A 25,027-nucleotide genomic window follows, 5' to 3' on the forward strand; every position below is an offset into this window, starting at 1 on the left:
ATTGTTCAAGGTTTAGGCTTAATGGATGGCAGAGAAGAAAAATGCATGGGATACATATAAATTAATGGGTGACATGGAAGCCTATGATAGATATAAGCTGGTCTGTAACCAAGTCACAAGGGAGAATAGGCAGCCAAAGGCAGATTATGAGAAATCTTTGGCAAAGGATGCAAAGAAAAACAGAAAACAGTTCTTTACCTATATAAACTCTAGAAGGAAAGGGAACAATCAGATTGGTCCGCTGGATATTGATGGTTCAACAGTTGAGGATCCTGCTCAGGTGGCTAACAAACTAAATGAGTATTTTGCATCAAAATTCACACGAGGGGTTATTCAGGAAGGGGAATGCCAGAAGTTAAGTAAACTCTGGCAGTGAGCTAGATGATTTTGTAATAACTGAGAGGAAAGTGAAGGAGAAATTGTTGAGGATAAACATAAAAAAGCCACCCAGGGTGGATGGGATCTATCCAGTTATATTAAACGAGGCAGCAAAGGAAGTAAGCAAACCTCTAGCCATATTTATAGCTAGCTTTTTTGGACTCATTGAAGGTACCCATAGACTGGAGATGTGCAAATGTGACCCCATTCACAAAGGAGGATCAAAGGCTGACACAAGTAATTATAGACCTGTGAATTTAACTACTGTTCCAGGAAAATTAATGGAGGCACTGGTTAAAGAAGCACTGCAGGATCATCTAGTCAAGACTTCAGTTATGGCTCGGACACAGCATGGTTTTGTTAGGGGAAAGTCTCGCCTGACCAATTTGATTGGATACTATGATGCAGTCACAAAAGAACTGGATGCAGGGAATAACTTTGATATTATATACTTGGATCTTAGAAAGGCTTTTGATACTGTTGCACATGGAAGACTGCTGCACAAATTGGAGCAGTGTGGCATTGGAGGCAAATTGCTGTTATGGATAAAGGGGTGGTTGAGGGGGAGAAGACAGAGAGTGGTAATCAATGGACACTGCTCATCGTGGACTAATGTTATTAGTGGAGTCCCTCAGGGTTAAAAAACTTAGTGATCGCTTGCATCGCTCATTGCAATGCGTCATTACAGCAATTAACAAAATCAGAAACAATTCTCTCAATGAGAGATTATTCAGACAGTTATGCATAAAAAATTGATGAAGAATTTGATCTTTGCTACTCCACACTGAAGTTCGCTGGTTGTCAAAGGGCACCTATTAGAGAAACTTTTAAAGTCTTTTTGAGACAGTTTTAGATTTCTTTTTCCCTGCGAGACAACTTGAAAAAGTTTAAAAGTAACATAGCTTATATGTCAGATATATATATTTCTCAAGTTTAATGAAATGAATTTGCAGCTGCAAGGAGATGAACTGAATTTGATTAAAACGAAGGCTGTTATATCTGCATTTGTTTCAAAGCTTGTTATGTTCAAACACAACTTGAGACGTGGAGAATTTTACCAGGTTCCGAGTCTTTCAGCACTCAAGGAAAAGACAGAAATACATGATGATGGCATTCAAGTCTACTGTCATCATTCAGAAGCGTTACAGAAGGATTTTTCCGAACGATTTGAAGATATTCTAGCCACGAAGATTCCAGATTGAGTTTTAGACACATTTTCAAATGTTAAGGAAACAGTAATGCAATTACAAGAAGAATTGATTGAATTAAAACCCAACAAAGAGTTGAAGATCAAATTTAAGAACGGGTACCATCATTTCTGGATCCACCAACAATTTACAAATCTTTATCCTGGATTATGGACCACTGTGAAAAAGTTCCTAATTGCATTTCCAGTCATATTTAGTTGAACGTGGATTTTGGGGCGTTACGGGCATTTTATGAAAAAGGGAACCAACAACAAATAGTGGAACGGGGCGATTTAAGGATGCTGCTTACTAATATTGAGCCAGATGTGGAAAAATTAGTCTCATGGCATCAGACCCATCCTGCACATTAATTATTTTTATATTAATAAATCAAGAACTTTTGGATACTGTTATACAGTTATATTTTTGGTTATAAAATAAATGCTTAAATTTTAAATAGATTTTTATTAAAATTTAATTTTCCATGTATCATTTTTGACTGAATTTATGAGGGGAGGGGGGGCATTGATGAAATATATGCTCTAAAAGGGGGAAATAGTCCGAAAAAGTTTGGAAAACCCTGGCCTAGGCATTGACTCCTCTAGATGTCTGAAGATGACATCCATAGGTATCCTAAACCATGCCGCCTGCAAGGCTTTCCAAAGTGCCAGAATATATGACAGTTGCTTGTTCATATGCCCCACTTCCCATTCCAACCCACAGGTGTTCACAACCTGATTGATGTCAAGCAAATTTGGAAGCCAATCAAGGTGGGTGATATCTTCATTGTGTTCTTTGAACCACGACACGGACAAAGTGCAGGCAAGATGAAACTGTACTGTCATTTTCAAACATTCCATTTGTCTGGGGAAAAAGAATGCTACATGGCAGGGTGCCCATAATCTCCTACTAACAGCAGGTATATCTCACTGATAAAAAGTCAGTTCACAGGTATGAAGGGTCCTAGTTCTTGCCAGTATAACATAACCCACACTAAGCAACCACTGCCACCTCGGTGGATAATGGACATCATGTACATAGTGGCATGGTATTTGGGGTCAGATGCCACCAGTGGTTTCCCACATCTGTGCCTGGACATCATGCACAGTGTTTTAGTTGTTAGTTGTCTGATGGCACCAGAGGTTTCCCCCATTTCTGCATTGTATTATTTGTACACGTGACACAGAACTCTGTGAAGGCCAGAGATTTAAAAAGTGTGTGGGGAGTGGTTTGCTGTTTAGTGTTATGTTCTGTTGTTTCTCTGACTATTTAGCCATTGGGCCCCTATTGGGACCCACCGAGGCCTATACTTGGCCACAAGGAGGCTGGTCAGGCACCCAGTAGATTATTTAAGTACTCTGACAGGCTCCGCCACCTATTTTCCGAGGATTCATTGGCAAGACCTATACAGGGGAGCTGAACACTAGAGTTTGGGGGCGCCTCCGTAGCCAGGTGGGAAGGAGCAGCAGTGTGTAGCACATGCTTCTTGATTAGACCGGGGTTCTAGCCCGTCACCACCAAATATGGAGGATGCGGAAAGGTCAGGGAATGACCACCGCATATCCCAAAGCAATATGGCCTTAGTCGCTAATGCTCCAAATAACAAACAAACAAACTAGGGTTTGGAAAGGCTGAAAGAGATTAACGAGAAAGTGGTAGAATTTAGACATTGATTAGAATTTGGCAGCACTGTTAGGGGCGTACTCAGTAGGTTTAGTTAGAGTGGGAGGGGAGACTGAAGACTGGGAGAAACAGGTAGAAGGATGGGGACAATAGAGTAGGCATCGCCAAAGAGGTCAGTGAGGATGAAGCCCACCAGGCAAAGAATGGGGGAGAAGACAGAAACCCTTGTCCTTGCCTAACTTCCCATTCCCATCCCGCTCTGGGGGTTGAATATGTTAGCTGGCAGTGGGGAGAGACACACCTTTACTTCATTCTTAATCTGCATTCTCACTCTATTTGCATCTATTTTTATACTTTTTTCTTATTAGGTTATATATACATACATATATATATATATATAACTATACATATATATATAACCTAAAATTTGATAGTCTACTGTGTATATATATACATATATATATATATATATACAGTAGACTATCAAATTTCTGGGATAGATGGTAAAAAACAAATCCCGGATAAATGATTTCCCGATTAATCCAAAAATACAGAAGTCCCCGACATACGTAAGAGATACATTCCAGGACTTCTTACTTCATTGAGTTTTATGTAACTCGAGAATGACTAATAATATATTGCTACTGTATTAATATTGACAAATCTGAATTCAACACGATACTTGTTAATGTTTGACCATTTTCATACATTCTTATTAGTTTACTTTTCTGATCCAAATCGATCGCTTTCCTTTTGTTGGTATATGTACTAGTACCGCTGTCACTTATTCTCTTAGTCGGCACCATGATAACGGTAAAAATGAAATTTTCTGTAAAGAACTTCTCAGGGTTAAGGCGAAAAGTCACTATTACCATCCCGCGCAAGCCCATATTTTACTAAAGCACATTTCTGGAGGTCAACAAAAAACAATAAAAATAATTTTCACTTCCCGTTTTATTGGGCATTTCTGTTAGTGCAACCTATTATAAACGGGTAGTAAATTCGATCTTATTGCATTTGCAATAATACCAATAGCTGGAATTCTGTGGGTTTTTGCGCTATTATGGTGAAGTGTGTGTCCTTTCACTGAAATCTTCAGTCATTAAAAAAAAAAAAAAAAAAAAAAACCATAAATAATTGTAAGAATCTTTTCTTTTTTTCCTATTTTTTTGCTTGTTACTCCGATCTGACTTGTGCAATTTGTGCATGCTGTGATCGTCGTTATTGATTGCTTATTATTATTATTTTGTGTTGTTTTCAATTTTACAATCCTTAAAAAAAAAAAAAAATTTGAGTGAAAACAAATTTATGTAAATCCGTAGTTGTGTAAGTTAGAGACTTACTGTATCAAAAAATTTTCAGCAAGCTATGTAAAAAATATGGCGATAGATAAAAAACTTACCACGTCCTACTCGTGTGTCCAACACGATACCTCCCTTTATTTTTTACAATGTCACATATGGTTTGGTCGCCAACATTATAATGGTTCATTAGAGATTTAATGGATGCACGGTTTTCAAACTTTTGAATAATTTCAAGTCTTTGTTTAACTGAAAGTGCAACTCTTTTGTGTTTACCCATCATTTTTGCAATTTCTAAACAAAAAAAAAAAAAAAAATATATATATATATATATATATATATATTTACTATAAAAAAATTTTGACATCCCTGACATAAATAACGAAACAAAATTTGTCCTTTTGCGGTGCGACACAACACAACAATCGACGCGACATACTAAAACTAAATAAATATTTGGTCTCTCTTCTTTTTTTTTGAGCGGGGGTTGCAAGATAATAGGCACATTAATCTCCCAATGATGACTTATAACGCTACTTCTTGTCGCTTATTTATGATTTCTGTTTGATTTTTTTTTTTTTTTTTTTTTCCTTTTTTAATTTGGAGTCTTGAAGTGGTCTGGTTAACCCGATAAATTTAAATACTAATGCATTATAGTTAAGCTACATAAGCAATAATATAAAAGATTAAAACTAGGGTTAGTGTGCACTTAACTAACATTTATGGTTTGTGTACTTTTTCTCAGACACTTACTCTCATTCGATCTTCTGGCTTTCATTTCATTTGTTCGACTCTTGCTTTCTGCACTGCACTCTCTGGGCACCTCAACTTACTGTTATTCTTCAGTCGGTGCAGGCTTAGCCGAAAGTTTCTTGCAGGCCAGGGGAGAATGCAGTGATAGTGTTTGTATTGTTAGTATATAAAGTAAGGCAGTTATTATTAGCCTGGTATTCTTTCGGCCAATTACATTTGCTCTTCCATTCATTCCCATTCACCATAACAATCATTCACTCACTCTCTCTTTCTCTCGTGCTGGATCCGTCTTTCATTCACCAAAACTGACATTTATTCCCTTTTACCATAATTCCTATTTATCTCTTTCACTCAGTGCCCAGCCTATTCATTCTGCCTTTCATTCGTTCATTCTACATTGCATCCCCTTGCTACTAGCTTACTGATATTTTTCAGCTAATCCGCTTCCCTGGCTGTTTGTACATCTCTCTCCCCTACATGGTTGCTTATTTTTTATTTGGCATGCTCCAGGTTTCTCCCTGTGGCAGGTTAGTTTGGGGGGGTCTCACATCAGGTTTCTATCAGAGTGCAGAATATTGCTATCACAACAGTTTTTAAGTCATCATCTGGATGTGGTGGGAAGCGTGTGCAAATTTAAACTACTCATTATTGTTTAATTGCTGGGCTGAATTTTCCTTCCTTGGATAATTCTGTGCATTACAAATGCTTTTCGTGTGAAGGTTGTAAAGGCTTTTTGGTTTTTTTTTCTATGATGAACAGATGTTCTTCTCCCCTGGGAAGGGAAGCTCTGTTCTGGGGATATCATAAATTATTCATTCATAGAGAATGTGGGCTCAGTCTTTACTCTTGCCACAGGTGCAGTTTGGGCCATCTGTCAGCCTAAAGAGGCTAGTTTCCCCTTTAGGGAGCAGTGAACTGTAAATATAAATGTTGTGAAACGTTCAGAGGCATACCACTTAGCTAGCTTTGGGATAATCATTGATTCCAGTAGCAGAAACCGTTTGATAACCAGACCTCTGGTTTCCTGCCCACACTTAGTTTGCCATAGCTCATGGAGTTTTGTGGCTATTTTTTTTCTTTGAACGTTGAATGTGTTGGCTGTATCAAGGGCTATCCCCAGAAATTCTGTGGGTATGCTCTATATAAGTTTATAATATAGGATGGGCCAAAAGTCGGTATAGAGTACTCATTGGGTCATGGTATTTTTATTTTTCATTATTTCTTTTAAATTTACAAATAATAAGAAGGATATTTCACTTTTATTTTTTATTAGCACCTAAGAGACTAACCATGACCTGATCAGTAGTGTATACCCACTTTTGGCCCACCCTGTATAAGCCTCTTTTGGCTACTTCCAGATAAAGTGGGAGAGCTCCGGCCAGCAGCTGTAGTGCAGGTGTGCTTACTGTGCAACATGCTCTGGTAATAGTGAGAAGTATTGTGCTTTGTATCAATTCTAATTTATTCCTATTTCTATTTCTTACTATGGCCGAGAGGGTGAACCAAGCACCAGTTTCATAGGTAATAACAGGAAGGAAAATTGCACGGTATATGATTGGCAGGGTCTTTCTTTTGAGCCCCCAGTCTGTTCGACTGATCCTGTCAATCATACCTGCATAATTTCTCACTTTCTTCGCCAAGCAGGTCAAATGGGGATAAAAAGTCAATTTTGAATCAAAGACCACTCCAAGATATTTTAGTTCTGTTACCATCTTTATAATGGTTGTGTTAATTTTCATGTGGACACCTTCTTATGTCCAAATTTAGAAGTATTTGTTTGGTTTTTCAGGCGACATTTTGAGCATATGCATTTATGCCTACTCCAGAAGCTGCAAGAGGGCAGCATTTGATCTTTGCTCTACAACCACTCGGGTATTACTTTTTACAAGGAAAATCATGTCATCTGCAAAGGCCAGGCTTTCAACAGGGACTAGATCCAAGGCCAGAAATTCATTTAGAACAATGTTCCAAAAGAAAGAGCCAAGGACTGACCCTACGGGCAGCCTTTATTCACCAGGAATTGATGTGTCAATTCCTGGAACCTTGTGCACACTGAGACACTTCTGTCTGTAAGGTAGCTATTTATTACCTTATAGAGGTTTTGTGATGCATTTGCCTGGCAGAGTATACTCCGTAGAGTTGCCCTGCTTATGTGTGGTATTGAGCTAATCTGCTATATATTAGTCTTTCATATATATATATATATTTTCCTAGTACAGGGAGTAGGGCTACTAGTCTTTAAGATTTGAGATCAGTAGGGGGTTTCTCGGGGTTTTTGAGAATTAATCGTAACACAGCTTTTTCCCATGTTTTTGGGAATACAGTCAGTCCTCGTATAGCGCGTTAACACTACATGAATTCGATAAAAATTCCCATATTTATAAATATGGGAACGATATTGTATATAACACGAACCGAATTCGCTTATGCACGATTTGCCTTTGTGTTTACAAAAATGGTAGTTGAACGCGGAATCACCCGAACTGAACGCAACACGATAGGAATGAAGAGAAGATTCTGAATTTATAGCAGAAAATTTTTAGCAGCCTCATACTAGCATTTATGGCCAAATTCACACCAGCCTCCGGCCCACAGGGATTTCCCTGTTAAGGCTTATGGCCAGTCTGCCTATCGATAGAGAAAAAAATATGAAATTGTGAAACGCTTTGACTGAAATGAAAGAGCATGCGATATTGTCCATGCTACAGACCTAAATGAGGCAACGCCGAGAATTAGAAAGAATACAGAGAAAATAAAAAAACTTTCATAGTAGGAACAACTCAAAGTGTAACAAAATCCATTAGAACAAGACACAAATACAGTAATACCCCGAAGTTACGCGATAGTTGGGTCCGACGAAAATCGCGTAAGTCGAATTCGCGTAAGTCGGGGTACAACTTTGCATATAAATACATATAAATTTTGCTTAATTGGGACCAAGGACTAACAAAAACACTAGTTTAGAAGAAAAATATTAATAAAATTGCAGTTCTTTATACATATTAATACAAAATATGTATTAAAAAAAACAAATGACTTACGTAAAAAAGTTATTTCGATGTCGATGGCTTCATAAAATCTAACAAATTCGTCTGACGACACAGCGCGTTCTTTTTTTCACGCAGAATTTCTTCGTAGCAAGCTAATAATTTTTTTATTCCTTGCTTTGTAGCTATAACGCGTTCTTCGTTGGAGTCTGTTTTCTAAAATTTTTAAGCCCTTTTCAATTTTCAACCTGTCGAGTTTGCAATTGTCATGTGCTTTTCGCCGTTGCTTCATTTAGGCCTGTAGCACGTGCAATATCACAGTCTTTCATTTCGCTCAAAGCGTTTCACAATTTCATATTTTTTCTCTATCGACAGAGGTTGACTGGCCATAAGCCTTACCGGGGAAACCCCGGTGGGCCAGTGTGATTTTGGCCAAAAACCATAGTATGAGGCCACTCTAAATTTTCCCGGGTAAGAATTTTTGACCCAGTCCGCCTCTGTTTATCGATAATTGCTTTTCTTTTTCTCTCTGAATCTGCAGTGTCTTCACCAGGACGCTTCCTTTTCACACCTTTTAATTAAGTATTTTACTCAATTTTAGGGAATAAAGCACAATTACAAAACGAGGAGGCACGCTTGATACGCATAAACAAAGCTGCGCGCATGTAGCAACTGAATAAACAACACCATAAAGGCAGAGATACACTATTAACACCTCACATTTCTAGGGGTTACTACCATAAAACAATGAAAATCCAGTTGCGTTTCTGCTAGTGAAATCTGTTATAAACTGGTAGTAAACTCGATCTAATTGCATTTGCGATTATACCGATAGCTGGAATTGTGTTGGTTTTTACGTTATTATGGTGAAATGTGTTTCCCCTTCACTGATATAAAAAACATAAAAGCAGCAAAGTTGAATTTTGTTCATCTTTCGCTCTCATTCTCCGCCGTCGCACCGTATATCGATAACATATGAAAAACGACCTTGAAGATAGTGGGCGGCAGCGTTGCCAAACGAAAAAAATCAAGAACCGCGTAACTCCGAGTTCGCGTAAGTCGGGGTAGCGTAAGTCGGGGTATTACTGTAATTGGAAGAGATGGGAACGACTGTCACGTGTTTGGTTAGAAGACAAACAAAGGACAAGTCTGCTTATGATAGAAGCAAAAGCATTAGCAATATTTTATTATATAATAGTCGTAATAAAATATGTATTTTATTATGATTATTTATTGTGTTTGGTAATGTTTTGGTTACAAAACTGTGTTCAATCTTGGGTGGTCAGCACCTAACCCTATTTTTCCCATAAGGCCTGTTATTTATTTTGCACGATTTTGCATTGCACAGGGGTTTTCTAGGAACACAACTACTGTGCTATACGAGGAATGACTGTATACGTCTTTAATCATACAGTTATTATATCAGTGTTACTTAACCTGTGTGACGAGAGGATGCTTCAGGTGTGCCAAGAAAAATGCTAATCTTGGTGTTTTATATCTCGAAAATGTCATATTCAGTTAATTAGAATAGAACAGGTATTTTCAATTAACTGTATTAGTACATCCTAAAAGTAACGTTTAATTTTTTTAGAAATTATTAGCGATGGATAATTTTTTTGTGAAAGGAAATCAGAAGAGGCAAATTGATAACGAGCTTCGAGAAAATGACAAAAACGAGCAACCATCAACATGTCATAAATATGATTATTTGGTGATGGGATTTTAGTATACTGGTACCCAAGATTGCCATCAACCTTTGTGTCGTATGGGTTTAAAATGGTCAAATGAATCAATGGAGCCGAGTAAACTGCAGCGTAATTTTTCTACAAAACAAAGGAATTTATCGTCCAAAACTGTGGAATATTTTTAAAGACTTCAGGCCTCTACTAGAAAACAAGGTACAGAATTTTATAATTTGGCTAAAACATCTAATAAAGCGCAAGAAGCCAGTACTATTTAGTAGCACTGATTTGGTGGCAAAAAAAAAAAAAAAAAAAAAAAAAAGAAAAGAAAAGAAAAGAAATCTCACCTGACTGCAGAAAATCTGATTTTACCAGCATATCAGGTAAACTACCTGGGAGTCTAAAACGCTGATGGAACTGATATTCGGGTGACACTCAAGTCAAGTGGACCCAATTTCGGCGAAGTCCGGACGGTCTGTGACAGCCAAATCCTCTGCTCGCACCTTCACGATAGTGAAACTGTTAGTAATCCTGGGTATAACCTCCAAGCACAAGTACATGGTGGGTGACCAGCCAGGTGTGAACCAACGTAAGAAGGGGTCGAGGTGTGGCGCCCACACCATATGGAGGAACGCCGCCTCTCTGTGGTACCAGGCAGTACTAGATGGTAGATGACTCTAATCAACCGGTGCAATACCACCACTTTGTTTATTGGAGGCTTGAAGTGGTGGAACCCATGTTTAGTCTCTAGAGCTAAGTTCCGATCAACCCTTCCCTATCTCTTCCATCATGCAGTATGATTGATGACTTTTGAGGATTATGATGAACATCGTGGCGAGATCCAATATTCCTTACATTTCGGGGGTACAGCTCTAAAACGGTGTTCGCAGGCCGGCCGCTAGTTAGTACATCGGACCGAACCTATTGGTAACTTTCTAGGAGGCTTCTGTATGCGGGGAGCATTGTCGAGGCCACGTCATGTCAAGGATCTGGGTATATTCTTACCATTCGTACGCCATATCCAAAAATTTCATTACTTCATACAGCATGTCCCACCCACTTTTTTCATACTATTGAATTCACCATGAATTGTCAAACTAATAGAGAAAGCTTATCTGCGAAAAGATCTAAACCTTCCAAGCACTTCCTAATTCATTTCACAAATATACGTGGTCTCAATTCTAATCTCAACGATGTCCATTTCCACTTGCAGTCTGCCAAACGCCATGTACTTTTTCTGACAGAATCTCGGTTATCGGTTGATTCAACTACTGCTCATCTCGGATGCCCAAATTATTCGTTGTATGATTCCTTTCACCTCAAATGTGGTACTTGTGCATATGTCAGTTCTGATATTCCCTGTCAGAGACTTGCCAATTTGGAATCTCTTCTCTTTGATCTTCTCTGGCTTAAAATCTCTCTACCTCATTGTGTCAAATTCATCTGTTGTCTCTACCGTTCTCCCAATTCCACTAATCACTTGGAGCTCTTTGACTTCCTCTGGTCATTTCTTTGTAGTTATTCCTTTCCTCAGTTACGTGGTCTATCCCAGATCTCAGCAGTATATTTTCTGTTTTGAGTTCTATCACCCTTTGCTCTAAGTCTGACCAACAGTTTATAATCTGCAGTCTAACTGATGTCATTCTGTTAGTCTGGTTATGGAGGAGATCCTCTAAGTACAATTTCAACTCTTTTATTTGCCTAATTGGATCTGCCAATTCATTTATTGCTTGAAACTTTTTTTCCTCTTCTGTCTTATCAGTCTTTTCATTGTTTTCCTTTGCTTTACTCTCTTTGTTCTCAGCTCAGTTGGATTTTGGCCTTTTCATACTCAAGAGGCCTGGAGCACATACATCTAAGTCTTCATTATTAGTTTCATCTCCATTTTTGGGAGTCCTTTCTGTTAATTATGAATTTATTTATGAGTTTATTAAAAAATTCTTATTTCTAAGTCAGGGTTTGTCTCTATGTCCAAATCGTTATTTCCAGATTTTTTGCCTTTTATCCTCAGTATTTTGTTCTTGTCCAGTCATTTCATCCATTTTCATTTGTTCCTTATATTGGGGGAGATAATTCAATGTGTCTAATTCCAACGTATAGCTATTTAACCTGAAATATTGCGATTTCCCAGTTTTGGCGGGAAAACAGCTATAAACAGCTATAAAGACTAACTCAAGTTCTAAAAATACATTATAACTATCGTTATAATCAGAAATAATAAAAGAGAACAGTGCTCTTAATTTTCTGAGATACATTATGTAAACAGTGATGCACAAATGCTGTCACATTAGTATTACCAATTACTGAACTATTAGTTGAATTCTGTTTAAAGCAGACAGTATTTCCTGTAATTCATAATAAATTGCTGAATTGCAATCCATACAAATTGCTGAAAAACAACATGCAGTATAAAACATTGTAATGAATCACAACATACAACATTTAGTAAGCAAATAATGTGATTCACAATCGAATAGAGGTTTTAAAATTGTACTTGTTTTTGTTGTTGCTTCAGCAACAAAAATTACATACAACAAGAAAGAGTGTATATAATTGTAGGTGGTAGATAATTTGCATCAACCGGTGAAATACCACCACTTTGCTTATTGGAGGCTTGAAGTGGTGAAACCCATGTTTAGTCTCTAGAACAAAGTTTCCGGCTTCCCCCTCCCGCCCATGCACGGTACTAAGTACTATAGGTTTTGATACCTTTCGTGTTTGGGGTTTTCATAAAAAAAAAAAAAAAAAATTGCTGTGCAGGGAGGTCAAACTTTTTTTATCTCATTAGCTACCTGCAAGAAATGTGACTGCAAATGAAGGCTGTATAAAAGAATAAATTACATGCAGGGCGGGTATTCAATCAAGAAAATGTTGGAACCCTCTGAGCTGCACTGCAGGGTATTCCAAGGAAGTCCAGGAAAAAAGCACCTCTGAAATTTGGAACATCTTTGTATTCTGTTCAATGAAAGGTCCAACTGTGTTTTAAAATATTCCCACAGAAGAATACAGAACTGCATAAATTTTCTTTAAAATGACAGCAGATTTAAATTTTCTGCAATGGAGAAACAGTCACACCACACCTGACTTCCAGATAAAGATTTTCATTTTGACGGGACAGTAAACAGGCAGAACATCTATTATATGCCATGCAGGTAATAGATGTTGTTGTTGTTATTTGGTTTTAGGAGCATTAGCAACTAAGGCCATATTGCTCCGGGGATATGTGGTGGTCATTCCCTGACCTTTCCGCATCCTCCATTTAGCATTAGCATAGGCATATGATGCAAGAAAGCAAGCTTATATAGCATCAGCCAAAAAAAAAAAAAAAAAAAAAAACCACCCTTATTTCACTCATCCACTCGCTCCAAATGTTTCTCAAGTTCTGCCTTGAATCTATTTAAACTATCAACTTCTACAACAACAGATGGAAGTTTGTTCCAGCAATCAACCACCCACTGGCTAAAGGCAAACTTCCGCACATCTATCCTACAACCGTCTTTCCCCAATCTGAATTTATGCCCTCTCAGGCGATTATTCTGAGCAAGAGGCAGAATTCCATCAGCATTGAGCATGCTCAAACCATTCAAGGCTTTGTACACCTCAATCAGATCACCTCGCAGGTGCCTAGTCTCCAGACATTGCAATTTGCAAAACTTAAGCCTTTCTTCGTAAGAGCAACCCTTTGTTCCATTCACTAATCTTGTTGCTCTTCTCTATACTCGTTCCAACAGCTTTACATCCTTCTTAAAATGAGACCTGTATACAGTACTCAAGGTGTGGCCTGACCATTGCCTTATACAAGGGGATAATCACCTCCTTATCCCTGCTAGAAAAATTCCTGTATATCATTGACAAGATACCGTGATGGTTTGGTGATTTGGTGGTCACGGGCTCGAACCCCGGTCTGATCAAGAACCGTGTGCTACACACTGCTGCTCCTGCCCACCTGGCTATGGTGGTGCCGCAGGTAATAGAACATCCCTTCCAGTTTAATGAGTAAAGTAGCCATAGAAGAAAGTGAAATCATGATTTAATCAGGCCCGTCTTCTTCATCCGTGAAATTGATAACTCATAGTTATGAAGCTATAACGACAACTTTCCACTGTAGCTCTTGGCAATTCAGCATGGTTACCCAGTGGTTTCTACAGATGGTACCATATCACACCACATAATGCTATACCGATATCATGACACACAATCGCCATTACAGCATCCATACTGGAAATTGTGACTTTTTCTTGTAGAGTTTTTTTAAGAGCTGTTCCATAGGAAACCTTTAGAATTGTAGTAAACTTAACAGAAATTTGTGAAAATTTTCAAGGATACATAATAATTGATTCTTTTTCTCACTTTCAGTTATTCTATTGGTATCATGTTTGAGCTTCTCTAGAATAAAAAATTACATTATTATACCATTACAAAGTTTTTGGCTAAATAAAGGAAGGATAATACATTATGGATTAAACTATTATGAATTGTAGCCCTCCATTTTTTATTTAGGCTCACACTTTTCGGATATCCTTTATAATTGTCCATTTTCCTTTTAACATGCCCAGCAATATTAGCAGTCCCTTAACATATGCATGTTTATATTATTTGTTATTATATATATACAGCTATGTTGCGGTGTGGATAATGAATTCCATGAAGTTATAATTATGTGTAAAATATGGTAATCGGTTCCTGCTTACGGAAATAGGCAATCAAAATTATAAACACATAAGTTTTTATGTTTATTAATAAAATATTACAGTAAAGGATAAAAGGAATATACTTATAATTTAAATTTATTGTTAACAAAGTCATAGAGTGCTGTAATTATAGAAAGCAAAAAAAAAAAAAAAAAAATCTAAATATCATTCCTAAAGGTAACACTTTTAGGCTTACACTGATGAAACATCTTTATTGTCTTTCGAAATATAGCAGCGTAGACTGAACTGTTTTCTCTTTCTTTAAATCTTCCTACATATGCTGGGAGATGCAGAGTGCTTTATCCACATCTTGAAGAATTTGCATGCTTCGACCGAGGTTAGGGTCAGCATCCATTTTTTTTTTTTTTTTTTTTTTTTTTGCTTCAAGGCTTCAACAGCTCAAAATATATCTTGAAATTCCTTGAAAGTTAACTCCTTCACTTGCACATTATCTCATTCTTCGGCATCATTGTCGGCTTCTTCAAATACTTTGTTAATCTAAAAGTAGGAGTCATCACCAGTCAATTCTTCTGAGTGTGAATTCAGCAGTTCCCGAACATCATCATTTTATTGTTCATCAAATCCAAGTTCTCTTCCAATATTTGTTATTTCTTCTATAACAGTGTTTTCCTCGAAACCACTACAATTTGCACAATGAGTCAAATGCAGTTCAACACTCCGCACGTTATTTGTTGCCAAGCGTGCTGAATATTTTCTACTGCATGTCTGCTGTTGAAATTTTTCCAGAACTCTGTTAAGGAAATTGCATCGATGATCAATGGTCGTAGCCTCTTAGAGCGTGAGGATTTGGAGACTGATAAAGCATTGGTTTCAATTTAAAATGGCCTTGGGCATTAGCTCCCAATAAAAGTTTTAGGCAATCTTTAGATACTTTAAATCCAGGTTGAGTTTTTTTCTTTCTTAGAAATGTAACTTCTGGAAGGCATCCTTTTCCAGAATAAAGAGGTTTCATCCACATTAAATATTTGTTGATCAGTGTATCCACTATCTTTGATTATTTTTTTTTTTAAATATCAGGTTTTTAGATGCTGTGTCCTCATTTGCACTGGCCGCCTCACCGGTAATTTTAACATTATGCAGCTGAACTCTATTTTTAAATTGATTAACCGAACCAACACTTGCACTAAGCGTTACTTCTACTTCATTATTTTTTTCTTTCACTCTCTTAAACAAATTTAGAGCTTTTTGTCTGAATGGCTGGTGTGCCAAGGGGAATGTGTTTTTCATTGCAATCCTCAATCCATACAGTTAAAAGATTTCTTAATTTCTATCATTTTAACACTTCTCTTCCTTGTAGATGTTTGCAAACCACAAAAAGCTGATGCAACTTTACTTTTTTCTTTTATTTCCCCTGTGTGTTTTATAATATTCCGTACCGTAGATTTGGGCATTCTGACATCCCGTCCTATTTTAGAGTTGCTATGACCACGTTCATGTCGTTCAATCACATCAAATTTTTGCTCTAATCTAATAACGAGCCTCTTCGAGTTTTTGCACTCGAAGTGAATTTATCTGAAGGAATCTTCCTTTTGCCCATTTTGTTAAGTGTATCTTCTTAAAACAAATCACGAAAACTAATGTATATTACGACAGGCAGCAGCACATAAACACACACGAAGATAAACAAGTGCAGATTGAAGTACAACCATCTAAAAGCCTAACAGTAACCTCAACTGTGTATGCGCTAGCCTCGCATTAACTGAATTTTGGATCGCATTAAACGTGACCTAGTATCGTTATACAATTGGCACTAAATCGAATACCACTTTATTCGAACTTGTATTAATCGCAACCTAGCTACATATATATATATATATATATTAAAAAATTACAGTAAAGTAAAAACATACCTTTTCACTGCTGTCAATAGCTTCCTTAATGCTTTGAGAACTATCAATTGGGGAAGCTGGCTTCTCAAGAATTTCAGGTGGAAGAGATTTAAGTAATTCTTCGAGAGGAACTTCACTTTCTTTCTGTAATAATGCAATTTCCTGATTCTGTTCCGCTTCATCAACACCGTCAGCTTCCTCCTTTTCTATGGTTTCTTCATCATCAGTTTCACTTTTGCCAGGTTCAAAATCTTCATCTAAAGTATGAAAAGAAAACATCCAGCTATATTAATAATAATACAGGCTGGACAGTGCAGTGTCGAGTCAGTTTGGTATGACATAAGCACTGGTAAATCAAAATTGAGAGTAGGAGTGTATTATAGGCCTAATGACTCTACTGACTATAATAAACAACTGTACAGGGATATAGAGTGGGCCAATAAATCAGAGAGTCTTATAATGGGGGATTTTAATTTCCAAGATATTGATCAGAATTTGTGGGTTGGTCACTCACACACTAGAAACGCATTTGTGAATTTATTGAATGATTGTTTTCTACAGCAGCATGTTCGGGAGGAAACTACAGGGAATAATTCTCTTGAACGGATTATCAGTAGTGATCCTTCATGCATTAAGAATCTGCAGATAAAGGATCATAGTGTGCTGAAGTGGGATTTACTCAAAGAGGTAACTACAATCAGGAGTAAAGGGAAGGGAAGGGTTTTTAATTACAACTACTGAGGTCTAAGACAGTATTTAAATTCTATACGGTGGCACCAACTGATGATTTTACCAATAGCAAATTCAAAATGGAAGCATTCAAAGAATTAATTTGAAGCTACTATGCTTTTCATACCAATTAAGAAATATTGTTCAAGATTTAGGCCTAAATGGATGTCAGATGAACTAATGAGACTTGTGGCATAAAACAAAAATGCACGGGATAAATATATAAAATAATGGGTGACATGGAAGCCTATGACATATATAAGCTGGTCTGTAACCAAGACACAAAGGAGATTAGGCAGGCAAAGGCAGTTTACGAGAAACCTTTGGCAAAGGATGCAAAGAAAAACAGCAAAAAGTTCTTTACTTATATAAACTCTAGAAGGAAATGGATGAATCAGATTGGTCCACTGGATATTGATGGTTCACCTATTGATGATCCTGCTCAGGTGGCTAACAAACTAAATGAGTATTTTGCATCTACATTCACACATGAGGAGTTATTCAGGGAGGGGAATACCAGAGGTAAATTAAGGTAAGTTAAATTGAAATAGGCACAATATGGCCTTAGTAGCCCTTGTGCCATTAAGGAACATATCAGTCAGAAGAGAGGAACTGGTATTGGCAAGGCTGAGAATTGGACACACTCATCATACTCATCTCTTCCTATTATTGGGAGAAAACCCACCTCGGTGCTCTTCCTGGCACAGACAACTTATGGTCTGTCATTTTCTGGTTGATTGTCCCTTACATTCAATCATCTTATCAAACACTTTTCAGTCACTCTACTCACTGAACATCTCACTTCTTAGGAAATGAAGCAAAGATAGAAGAACTTTTAATGTATTTAAAACGTATCGGCTTGAACAGGAGCATATAATTTAACATCTCTAACAATATGCTCATGTGAATAAACTATGAACAGACACAATTTGGCCTCATTAGCAGCTGTGTCATTAAACCCAATACCAACAAAAAATAAGAATACTCATACCTGAGCAATGGCAAGTTCACATAGAGATTTGTCGAGAACTGCAACAGATGATTTCTACAGATGGAATGCACAACATGATAACAACAGATGAGAGGTGGCCTGATCATTTTGACCCAAAGAGTAAGCAACAAAGCTCTGTCTGGAAGAGTACGTCATTTCCAACACCGAAAAATGCAAATGTTGTGGTTTCTGCAGGATAGGTTATGGTCATCTCTTTTTTAGACATTCAAAGAATGGTTTACCAGCACGCTGTGCCATGTCATAAGACTATTATGGGATTTTACTACAGAACTGTACTACACACTTTGTAGGATCACAATTGTCAGAAACAATCAGAAATGCAAGCAGGTGGGATGCTGGGTGGATGCTGAATCACAACAATGTGAAACTTCACATTGTTCATACTGTAATCGAGTACTTGGCCAGAATTAAAATCAAATGTGTTCGTCACCTAACATACAGCCCTGACCTTGCACCCTGGGATTTTTTTTTCTTTTTAAATTTTTTTATTTTATTTCCAGTTAAAGAATTAGCTGCGAGGAAAACATTTCCAGTCATTAGAGGTTGTAAAGACATTGGAGGGGACTCTCAAATGCATGTCAAAAATGGCTTACACCATGTTTCATAAGCTGGTGACATGCTGGGGACTAATTTGAAAAGGCTCATCAAATATGGATGACCAATAAAGGTATGTTATGGGGTGAGGTGGGGTTATGACCATTCTCTAATGAACAGCCCTCATATATAACAGTAATCATAAAGAGAATTAAAACTAGGTGTGACAACATATTAAAAACCTCACCATTTGACGATGCTGCATATGAAGCAATGGGACTTGATGGTTGTGATTCATGAACTGAAGATGAAGCTATGCTGGTTCCTGTACTTTCATGAATACTTTTGTTCATACCCTGTGTTAACCAAGATGAGTACTTTTCCGTCTGGTCAACAATAAAATTCAGGTGCAAATCTAAAGCTTTCTTTCTCTTTTCTTCCAGCCATGTCTGCTGTTTGTACTCTACAAGCTAAAAAAATAAAATAACAGTCATTAATAACTTTAATAAGATTCAGTCTATGATAGATAAGTAATCAAAGACAAAATTTACAGAAATTTATAAATTATTTAAAAATAAATGGTCACTTATACCTGTTGAGAAAAATATATATTTTGGACAAATGTTCTCAGCCTTTATAAACATTTTAAAAACATTAAAATATTATTTTAGACCTTTCATGTCTTCTCCTATGCTCCAATTTTTAAAAATTTCCAAATTTCACTGGTTAGAAAAGCAATTTTGTTAGAGGTTAACTATTGCCATTTATAGAGTGCAATAACAATTGTGGTGATACTGTGCTCTGCAAATTATTGTCTGTACACATGTATGGTCATAGGCTGAATGGCATTTACTATGAGCTAAAAAAAAAAAAAAAACCACAACAACAACATATAAAGCCAAGAAGTATATGCAACTTAGAACTGGTTATGGCTAGAACCCCAATCTAGATGAGGGCCCCGCTTTAAAATTCATGCAACTGAATGGACAATGGGCTCGAGCTGTGTCAGACCAGCTCAGGCTCATTTCTGAAGAGGAAAGCATAGATGTTATGCTGCTCCAAGAGGTTACAGGTTACAAGGTATTGTTGTAACCTTGAACCTTTAGAGTAGTTGAATCCTCTACAGATACCTAGTGGGCTGCCATCATATTGAGAAATTCAACCCTAACTAAAATACATGAGATTTGTACTCCTTATAAAGTATGTGCTCAGATTACTAGTGCTTTAGGCTATACATATTATTTCTATGTACTGCAGGCCAGGAACCCCTATGTCCAATAACTGCAGTCTGCCATTACCCTTCTGGGTAAAATAGTAGTGGGCACAGACTCAAACTGCAGATCCCCTGTGTGGCGGGGATCTGTACTGACGATAGATCTGGTATCCACAAATCCTGGAGAGTTACATAGTTCTGTCAGTACCTTTTGTGCTGAATCAGCCTAACAATTTACCCACCTATACTTCCAACTATGAGGAAAAAACTATTGATATTATATTGGCCACGTTCAGTTGCATACACATTTACCAAATGGCAGGTAAAGGAGGTATGGACCACCTCTAACCAAAGGGCTATCACCTTTTCCATGGTGTGTCAAGTGGATACCCCCCCCCCCCATCCACACTGACATAAATAAACATGCCACAAAAAAGGCCAAACAGAATCTGTTTGCTGAGGCTTTAAAGATAACCTATTGGGATGTGATCTCAGATAGTCTGAAATATTTGATTCTGGATCTTACATGTTGAAAATATAATAAGAGCCAGCCTAAATGTGTGTAATGCTTCGATGAAAAAAGAGAATACCTAAAAGGAACGATGCCTTGGTGGTGCCAGGAATTGCAGAACCTGAGTAAAAGGGTCCACAGGGCCCAAAAAACCTTTCAGCATGCCCGTGCTTCCTGGCTCCAAGCAGAAGTTAATGCCCTCAGGGACGTTTATAAAGCTTTTAGAAATGAATATATCAAGTTAATAAGAAAAAAGGAAGCTCTTTCATGGAAAAATTTGGTATCCACGGCAAGAAATGCAGATCCCTGGGGTGTGGTATATACGATCATGACCTAAACTTCCCAGAGAGGAAATTATATATATACTACCATTATCCCGATAGTAATCAGACACAAACATGGGAAGCAGCTATAAATAATATTCTAGACGTATTAATCCTAACTAACGACCAGCCTGTCTCCGAATCCCAGCAACAGATTCTAACTAAAAATACTTTGTACAGCACAGGTCAGATAGAACCATGTACTATCCCTGATCACATTATGCACACTCATGAACACAGGTTTAACAAGGAACAGTTTCCAAATTGCTGGAAGCTAGTGAGTCTAAAACTCCTACTAAGGGGTCCTGAAAAAGTTCAACAGAACCAAGGTCATATAGACCCATTGCCCTGCTCTCAGCCATGGGGAAACTATTAGAGAGACACTTACTAGTATGATTTTCTGACTATAACAGTCATGCATCTGACAAGCAATTTGGATTTAAAGTGGGGTCTTCACTGAAGATGCAATGATGTACTTAATAGCTGCACATTGTACTCAGCAGAAGTATGTGCTATCCATGGATTTTGCAGGAGCATTTGAAACACTATTGTGGCCAAGCATCATAGGGTGCCTGCGCAACACTAATCTCCCTCAAAAACTCTGCAGATGTGCCAAACACTATCCAAACACAAACTCGTAATAAGGACTAAATACTGAGAAATCTCCCAGTATATAACTAGAAGATGCCCTCAAGGATCCATGCTTGGATCTTTCTTCTGGTTAATTGTGCTTGACAAATTTCTATCAATGGACATAGGACTAGTAGATAATACTACCTATGAAGATGATGTCATCCTAATCGTAAAAGTTGATAGCAGGGAGTTTCTCTGGAAACACAGGCAAACTACATCCTAAATAAGCTTCAATGTTGAGCTCACATCCACAAACTCTGTGAATCCAAGTGAAAAGATTAAGTCAATGCTTCTGAAAGGTTCCTTACAAAGATGCCCTGGCAAAAGATAAATGATACAACCATCGCACTGGTTATTGAACTAAAATAAATGGGTAAAACAAAAAACTAACTTTCTATCCGCACTTAGTGCATCTGGGGAAAAAGGTCAGGATCTATGCCCATATGATAGCCAGAATAACCAGAACAGACTGGGGACTGAAAAAATAACACTAGCATTGATTTACAAAGCTGTTTTCCACCCGGTGATATGTTATGGCACAGGTGTTTGGTGCCAAAGAGCCGCAAACTGAATTCAATCCAGCAAACCATTTTACTCTTTACCACCAGAGCATGCTGTACTGTAAGTACTCCTGCCTTACAAGTCCTAATAGGCATCCTGCCATTGGATCTTGAAGTGATTAGGCATAGTATGAACCACCTTTAAAAAAAAAAAAAAAAAAATGTACAGCCATAACTATCCTTGACATCAGTCTTGATACCAGCAAAGATATCAAGCAAGCAAGAAAGAAAACATGTCACAGAAGAACTTCACAGAATATGGCAGGTATGCTGGGCAGAAAGCACCAAAGGACTGACCCAAAGGCTACACAGTGGTTTTCCCCAGGCATTTATGTGACATTCTTCCTTACAGGAGATGGGCCCTTCAAGGATAAATTGACCACCCTGGGAATACCTGATGACCTTATCTGTAACTGCAGTGAAAGTGAAATGTGGGAGCACAATATATATCACTACCTGGACTATAAAGATCACAGCTGTTGTCTAATTTCTAAATTCCATGACCTTGCAAATGGCCAAGAGCATCTTCGTTACACAGGAGCACAACTACAAAATGCTGACTGAATATAAATCAAAAGAGTCCGAGAATCTACTGGGGGGCCCCAACTTAAGTGCTCCTGTCTAAACATATAAATTTTACAACCAGATCTGACACTACTTGATTTGACTACAAACACATAATAGTGTAGAATGCTGATGCTGCTACAGCATATAGGATGATCCCACAGTAGGTCTCCTGGATTGTCCCTCAGTGCACCAACGATGCTCGCACCCGGCATGGTGTGGGAAGAATTTAGAACAACTGAGCTGCCAGAGCAACCCTGACTAAAAAAAGACTTTAACTGTAAAAGTATGAATTGCTTTCATCATTAGGTGTGTGATGCTGATGCTGTCACAGAATGGGATAACTGCCTGGACTCTCAGGCACCAAACTGATTACTGGCACGGGACTAAAGGGGGAAATCAGATCTAGAGGAACCCTGTATAAAAAAAGGACTAATCAAAGCTATCTGTTTCAGGTTACTATGCCCCCATCTGACTGGTGCGAACAAGTATAAATGGTTATCTGGGGGAGCAGGGGTGGAGATCAGCTGCCAGGGCTATTCTGGCACACCCGCATTCTCCCGTGTACATCTATGATGATAGGGGTCCAGCAGTATATTCTGCAACCCATGGCCAGGAGTTTCACTCCCATGTTGGCCATGCATCTTGATGACCAGGGTGTTACTTTTCCATGTCTCTGGCATGCTGAGACATCAAACATCATGACGTGGGATCTCGGCATCCGTGTGGTGTCCTCATGGGTTTTACCCATGACATTTACTCCTCTTCCCCTATTGGAAGAGATGGCCCACTCCAGTACATCCCTCCCCACTCTACCCCCACTTCTCTCTGGGTGGATGTTTCCACCTCCAACCACCTCCTATTATTCCCTCCCCTTCACTACTTTAGGGATCTCTTTCCCTATAACTTTTCTTCCCCATCCACCTTCTCACCTGGTGGACAAATTCACCCCCTCTTTTAATACCCCCCCAGCAGGATGGGTTCCAACTGTCCATGAATTTTTAGTCCCTCTTTTTTTTTTTTTTTTTTTTTTTTTCTGGGTCCTCCCTGGGAAGCTCAGACAATCCCACGGTTTGCCCCGCCAGTCTTTCTTCATGCTGCCTTGGCCCACCTCCCCATGATGAAGAACAGTAACTAGGGGTTTTTGGTCACCACAGATCCCCCAACAACATACCAGCACAACCTTACATTAACACTTCACAAACTCTCACTAACTCACACCATCTGGCCTGCACAGAATTCTGCACACGTCACAGAGTACCAATTGCAGAGTTGAGGAAACCCAGGTGTCGCTAGTCAAATTACACTACATCCTTTCTGTGCAAATTTTACTCCCCAAACTCAAATTCTGCATTCCTTATACTGCGATACACTATGTCTCTGATATCCCAACAATATCTGCCTTTGATGTCTTGACTAGTACTTCAAATTCATCGAATTTATTTAATATACCCCTAGCACTGGTGTACATGCAATTATACATGGACCTGTTCTTACTCTTAGTTACTCTAACACAGCCCATGTATCTACTTGTTCCATGATGACTCCTAGCAGTTCTAGAAATCCCCAGCACCTTACTTTCCAGGCTGCTGCTCATTCCAATAGAAACAGTCCAAGAATCACTTTCACCTCTGCCTGTGGCTTTTGTTGATCTATTAATCTATATTCCCCAAGCTAGTAGTTTTCCGACCCACCTAACACTGCTTCGATAGCATCAGGAAATATTCTTGCATCCTTTCTATTTAAGTGTATCCCATCCCTGTAGCAGTCTCTCCTGCTAATAGGAGACACTGCTACAAGCACAGATCACACAGAGAAAAATTCTACTCCATGAGCCTTGCACATCTCTCTTTCTCTCTCTATGGCTGAATTGACTGCAAAGTTTTCATCATAAACTCCCTCCTATCATGTCTGGGCAGAATTGCAGACACTTTTAAATTTAACCCTAACTCGTGATTTTTTTTTTCACATTTACCTGTACTTGTTAAGTAAGATACAGATCTCCTACTATTAACATCATTAGCGCCATCGTGTAAGACAATATCACCTTTTGTGTTCTTAAAAGATATCTGCTCTACAATGTCATCGACTTTTGTACCTGGCAGACATACCCTGGTCCTATTCCACCCATCCTTATTGCACAATATATTTCCCGTTTCCCTGCCAATAGTCACCAACAACAACTAGCTCCTGTGAGACCAGCACATTCTGCTTTGTTAGATAAAGAAGTAATGCAGGCCCATCTAGACAGGAATAAAATTATACTGTAGTCAGAGATGGATTTGTTGATGGGCAATCTTGTCTGACTAATCTGACATTAACCTGTCATGCAGTAACAAAGAAACTAGGTGCGAAAATATTTTTGATGCCATATAACAGAATTTCATGAAATTTCAGTTATATAGTGTTGATAGTGTTGCACAGAAAAGAGTGCTATAAAAGTTGGAGTAATATGGCATTAAGGGCGAGTTAATGCTAGGGTTAAACTGATGGCTG

At 38.2% G+C, this 25,027-nt stretch overlaps 1 protein-coding gene across 2 annotated transcripts in view; it reads right to left on the reverse strand.

Annotated features, from left to right (window-relative positions):
* The window catches only part of dom (domino helicase), an 896,769-nt gene that overhangs the window by 733,539 nt on the left and 138,203 nt on the right, over window positions 1–25,027 (reverse strand). For both annotated transcript variants that reach the window (XM_090388005.1, XM_090388004.1), the window contains exons 8-9: window positions 18,975–19,197; window positions 16,474–16,709 (exon numbers count right to left, since the gene is read on the reverse strand). In XM_090388005.1, the coding sequence (XP_090244131.1) occupies window positions 16,474–16,709; window positions 18,975–19,197 (459 nt within the window). The remainder of the gene's footprint in view (window positions 1–16,473; window positions 16,710–18,974; window positions 19,198–25,027) is intronic.

The sequence above is a fragment of the Mastigoproctus giganteus genome, chromosome 13, assembly GCF_048544385.1.
Source record: "Mastigoproctus giganteus isolate SK-2022 chromosome 13, ASM4854438v1, whole genome shotgun sequence".
NCBI lineage: Eukaryota > Metazoa > Arthropoda > Arachnida > Uropygi > Thelyphonidae > Mastigoproctus > Mastigoproctus giganteus.